General features: G+C 42.1%; 1 protein-coding gene across 2 annotated transcripts in view; it reads left to right on the top strand.

The window, feature by feature from the left end:
* The first annotated feature begins 328 nt into the window (after window positions 1-328).
* The window catches only part of LOC137431300 (uncharacterized), a 21,390-nt gene continuing 15,513 nt past the window's right edge, over window positions 329-6,205 (top strand). Inside the window, exons 1-2 of one of the 2 annotated variants that reach the window (XM_068122474.2) lie at window positions 329-706; window positions 930-1,066. In XM_068122474.2, coding sequence (XP_067978575.1) covers window positions 700-706; window positions 930-1,066 — 144 coding nt within the window. In that variant the 5' untranslated portion in view covers window positions 329-699. The remainder of the gene's footprint in view (window positions 707-929; window positions 1,067-6,205) is intronic. The other variant, XM_068122475.2, reaches the window with a different exon arrangement.

Raw genomic sequence — 6,205 nt, 5'->3', positions numbered from 1 at the left:
AAATCAATTGTGTTCATTACACCATTTTAACCATTTTGTAAAATTTAATGTGCAGCATGTAAATCAAGATGTCCAAATGTCACACACGTCCATACCCGTGGGATTCCCACGGGTGACCCCACTAGTTAATAATCATAGGCAACTTACTTGCGTCAAACACTTCCCTTCATTCAAAACAAAATGCATCACAAATGCTCATCGGCTCACTTAAGGTATAAAAGGGGTGCTGGATGGTATGCGAACACCTTCACGTCATACACGTGTCATGCAAGTATATGCCCTGCCCATTGCACGATTTTTCCCTCCATGCTTCATCTCCAGCCCGCCTACTCGACCACAATACAAGATCGCGTTCGCAGTTAATTTCGTTCCGAAATGGGATTTTTCAGAAGTTTTCCGCTCGAAAAAGGTTTTGGTTGTACTTTCGGAGACAAAACTGGTTTGCCCTGCCTATATAAAGCCAACGATGAAGAGCAGCGAAGGGAAATAACCTATTGCAGGCTATATAACATACTGCAAACTTTGTCGCTTCATCAGGTAACGTAACTGTGTTGCATGCAAAAACCAATTGCATATATTTCATTATAATATCTCAGCAACTGTGCCAAGACGGGAATACCCGATTCTGAAGAGGTCATTATAAAAGGCGCATACAAGTGCTTGGGACTCTTCGTGGAAACAGCTTGAAACGCGAGTACCATGACATGTACGTACCATGCATGACACGTCGCTTCACTGGTACTGACAAGCGTTTAAAATACACATAAGCCTTTCTTCAAATACTTTGTTCATCACTGCAAACTTTGTAACGACTGAACAATTTCTTCTTCCGACAACACTGTATGTATAATTTATGTCTCTTTCTTTATTGCTTTACCCACCCTTAAATTCATCTCGTGACCTGTCCGCGGGTGTGTCTCGCCCCACAGCAAGTTCCACGCTCTTGTTTTTCCTGCTGCTCCTTGCGATCGCCATGACACTGCAAGCGAGACGAAGTCCTGGGAGGAGGAAGACTGCTTGCCACCAGATCTGGAAGCTCAGCAAATCTGTCTCGAAAAATATTAAGGTAATAAGTGGGCTTATATTGCATCATAATTTTGCATACTAGAAACACTAAAAACGTGAATAGAAATACAGTATGGTTAACATGTTCCGCACTAAAAACTTCATGCGAAGCTTGTTTATATTGACAAGACAGGCGAGCATTGCTGCAGTTGTTCTATTTTTATGCACATTAAGGACCATTTCTTAAATAATTACACAGCTGTTCTACAGGATGTTATATCTCGTCTGGGTTCGATTCTCGACCCAACTCTAAACTGTGGGAATGCTGCTCTGCCGATTGGGTGTTGCATCACCGTGTGCACCATTAAAAAATATCGGAGTGATCCTGGGGACGCGTGTGCTTACATTCGTTTGGGGATGTTAAAGATCCCACGGTGTCTTTTCGCAAAGATTAGCCGAGTTATCGCCGGCACCCTGAACGAATTACAAATTTCTGCCAATTTCGTGAAAGATTTGGGCGAAAAACCTTCCCCAGCCGAATCAACAATGTGAAGGGAAGAATGATGTGTGCTAAAGAGGTAGGAGACCCCAAGGTTCTCTGCAGATCCCAATACCAATTGCGTTAACTAACTACCTCAACATCCATATTGGAACTTCATCTCCAAGATTTTATAACTATACTCCAAGAACATGCCAGGCAATTGTAAAGCTTATATGAAACAGAAATTACTGTAATCATTTCCAATAATAGTGCAGAGTGTGAGAGAGGTTTGGAATTATACGAGAAAAAAACTTCTCATGGAAAGATTAGTTAAGACCACATTTTGTTGATCATTCAGCAAACCTAATGCAAAGTGCTCATAAGCATCTGGTGATACATGACTTTTCATCGGAAATAACTTCTATCCTGGTGCGATAAGGGTGTTCACCCTTTTGAAAGATACAATTTTTGTTGTTTGTAGCTGTGAGTCATTGATCATATTCCTAGTTTAAAAAAACTTTCCAACCTGCAATGAGCTACATGGTTTTGCATGAAAAACTAGAAAGTCACCCGGTAGAGCGCATACCTCCACAAGGTGGAACAGTTTATGTTTTGTATCCTACTGATAGGCCGGATCTGGATTCGGATCTGAACCCAGATCGAATCGGCTTGTTCTCGTCACCTAACCAACTCGTCCACAAAGTTTTGTCCAAATCCGTCCATAACTTTTTGAGATATCCTGTTCACAAACAGACAGGAGTGAAAATATAATCTCTATCCACCTTCGGTGATGGAAGTACAAAGAAAGATGTTTGTTGTCCATAAATGTTATATCATCACCATTCCTTTCTCCTTTGTTTGTCTCGAAATCACTGATTGAATTATTCTGTGTTATGACCATCTTGGAGGCACTTTGAACCTGCCAATAACACACATACACAGGGACGGACGAAGGCTTCAGCTTTTACCGATACTAACACATTACCCATAGGGTGAACTCACACATGCAATTCTGACAACTCAACAAAAAAGCCTCAGCCTCCCACTCCCAACTCTGCCCCATCTTTGCTCTCCTCCCACTCCCAAACACCAAAATCTCAACCTCCCCCTTCCAAAGTTTTCCCAAATATTCTTGTCCCAAAGTTGTCCCAATCTCTCACCCTCCTCCCCACTAATAAAAACAAACGGGCATTTCCATGTCAGACCAGTGGAATATGTAACGTTTTCTGTTCCCCTATCATGATATAACCGACAACTTCACAGATATCCGTCTCGCAGTCGCCTGTTCAACTCACAATTTGAGAAAATAGTCCGAAATAATAACAAACTTGCATAACCTCCACACAAATGCGCTGCATGAGACAAAAGGTAATTCTAAAGGTTTCCTAAATTTGCAGCCGTAGTATTGAAATTGTGGTTGGAGGCAGGCGAACTGTCCAATGAATGGATGGAACTCGCATGCACGCACACACACGGATGCATGCACGGCTCCTTTTATTATACTAGAACAACCACACACTACGTGAGCAGCAGGAAGGGTCATGTTATTATCCTCTCTGGGGTATATAGATTACAGTAGATCTAGGTTCGGGCCTCAAGAACGTTGGCAGTGTGTTCAGGTACCAAGTGTCTGGTAGCGCGCTCGCCAAGTGGCTTAAGCATCCAAGCAAGCACTCCATTCAAGCAAGCACTCCATTCAAGCAAGCACTCCATTCAAACATGTAATCCAAGCAAGATTACAGTAGATCTAGGTTCGGGCCTCAAGAACGTTGGCAGTGTGTTCAGGTACCAAGTGTCTGGTAGCGCGCTCGCCAAGTGGCTTAAGCATCCAAGCAAGCACTCCATTCAAAACCGTTGATAAAGAACTGCAGGCTTGGCAAGCGCTAGATAGCTGCTTGGTAACTGAACACACCTCGGGCTTCCTCCCTTTCATTTTAGTGTTAAACAGCAATAGCGACTGTTTAAAAAGGTAATCATACCTGTTTGGGGTTTATAATATTTTTTACTTCCAGTAAGGGTTTTCCACGAAATGCTACGTTAAGCAATTTATACACATTAACACAGCATTTGTCCAAGGATAAATCCCCTTGGTGAGAGGGGATATCATTAGTGTTAATATTGTTTTGTAATAACATTAATATTATGCTATTATCTTTAGTGTTGCTATTACCTCCAGTTATCACCTGGTGTTGGCCTCATGGTTAGGGTGGTGGGCTTGGGATCCTAAGGTCCTGAGTTCGTAATCCCGTTGAATTAACACCAGGTGTGGTTGACTCAGCCTGTCATCGTTCCGAAGTCGGCAAAATGAGTACCAGATAACTGGTTATGGAGAGGCATCGCATCAACGGCACAGAAAAATGATGCGACCAGCAGCTGGGTGGCTGCACACGAAACATCCACCCACCAGTTATAGGTATACCTTCAGGCTGTTTTCACCCCTGTTTGGCTGTGTGTGTGTGTTTGTGAACAGGATATCTCAAAAGGTTGTGGACAGATTCGGACGAATTACGGGGGAGAGGACAAAAATGTCATATGTGAGAAGGACAAAATGATTAGAATTTGTTAGCAGGTCCGAATGCGAGAATTTTACGTGATTCTTCACCATTGAGTGATATGGTTAAAACCGATGTTTATCACGAACTCTTAATCAGTTATGGACTGATTTGGACAAAACTTGGTGGAAAGGTTGGGTGTGTGAGGACAAGGACGAATTATTTCAATGTCGGTGGAGAATCGAATTCAGATCCAGGATCGGATATTTTTTTTTTGTGATTCTTGACCGTTGAGTGATTGGGCTAAAACCAGTATAGAGCACGATATCTCAAAAAGTTATGGACTGATTTGGACGAAACCTGGTGGACATATTAGGTATATGACAACGACGAAACAATTCGATTTTACTGAAGATCCATATCCGGTTATGAGAATTTGTTTTGGTGGGGGTTGGTGGGATGCTCTTGGCTTCATCATATTTTGACAGGCTTTTCCCCTAGTATATATATATATATATATATATATATATATATATATATATATATATATATATATATATATATATATATATATATATATATATATATATAACAGCCCTCACAGCTCTTGCAGCTCCCAGCTCCCAAATCTGATTGATAGTAAATATAATCATTTAAAACTTACCCTGTACATTCAAAAACCCAGATATGTTCAGAAATACCTAGTACAGATACACAGTGCACTCACTGGTAGCGATCCGTCAGGGGTTTGTGCACCAACACACCCGTCCTGCTGGGCCTTGCACCGGCCCACATGGTCGTGAGTTTGCAGTATGAGCAGCTGCCCATTCAGAGAGCTGAGAAAGTTCTCCACGTCTTTCGTTGTGCAGAGACACGACTCTTTCTCTCAGCGTGCTCTTTTAGAATCTTTGTGAGCCATTTCAGGATACAATCCTTATCTCGTTCACATTACAACACTTTATTTTGCCCCAAACTCGCCAGTTTCCTCGGGTTTCTGCACATGCGCACCGAGCATTCTGGGTCAGATTCCTTTATTTCAAAAGTCCCATATTTGATTTTAATTTATTTGCAAAGAAGGACTCAAATAAATGGCATCGTTGTCACGTTAGGGGTGTCCACGAATATTTATGTGCTGTCAAGAGTTCTTGATATATGCAGCGATGGCTGATCTCGCATCCCTTAAATCCAAGACATATTGATGTTCTTTGAGCTGCTTTTGAAGACAGCAAGTACTCTCCCTTATTGTATAAACTGGCATTCACCATGGCAGTCCTGTTTGCTGGTATCATGCTGTCCTTTACTTTGTTTACCACTCTTAAAAGAGCTTGTTGATTTAAATGCAGCCTTGATGGCGTGTCCTTGTCGGAGGGAGATGTCCTAGTTTCTCTCCAAGTGCTAGCAGAAATGACAGCATGTATGGGAGAGTGGGGAGAAGTGCGACGGGAGAGTGCGATACTCCCTGTGATGCCACCATCCTTGAACCAACAAATGTCATTCCTGACATGCACATCAGAATTGGGCCAGTTCAAACGTTGAAGCTGTTTACGTGATCAATGGCCTGTCTCTCCCAACCCTCTCCTGCCAAAGCTTCTCTCCAGGGCCATTATTCATGGGTTCACAGTATTATTTGTTTTTGGCTATTTCAGTGTTTTCAACTATTTCTTCGGATAACAATTATGCTTTAATACTCAAACCATGTTGTGAAAGAAAATTCTGCCGATCAATTTCGTTATTGACTGGGCACCTATTCGGAGGTCGCAATTGTAAAATGGGTAAAAGATACTGCGCTGTGTTATAACAGGGGGGTCTGCAGTCGGCAACAATAGGTCTTACTGAACTTGTTCTTTTTGAATGTTTGTTCATAAAATATGAATTTTCCCCATTGCTGCGATGCAGATTATAATCCTGAAATATCTTTCCCCCAGGGGAATTTATTTTTCTTTGATGTTTTTTTTTTTTTTTTTTTGTTAAAGTAAAACCAGTCCGGCGTGCTCTCAGTTTCTCACATCTGTGACGTCATAATTGCAAAGAGTAGGCCAGGCCCTGATCCCCTGCACAATCTGCTGCACATTACGAGGTGTAGTTACCTCCGCCACCAAAGGTGGATGGAGGTCATGTTATCACCCCTGTCTGTCTGTCCCTTTGTCCGTTTGTTTGTTTGTGGACAAAATATCTCGTAAAGTTGTGGACGGATTCGAACGAAATTTGGCAGAGATGTAGCGTAGGA

This window comes from Myxine glutinosa, unplaced genomic scaffold (genome assembly GCF_964187855.1).
Source record: "Myxine glutinosa unplaced genomic scaffold, kmMyxGlut1.1 SCAFFOLD_504, whole genome shotgun sequence".
Taxonomy (NCBI): Eukaryota; Metazoa; Chordata; class Myxini; order Myxiniformes; family Myxinidae; genus Myxine; species Myxine glutinosa.
This window is presented reverse-complemented; position numbering and strand designations above follow the sequence as displayed.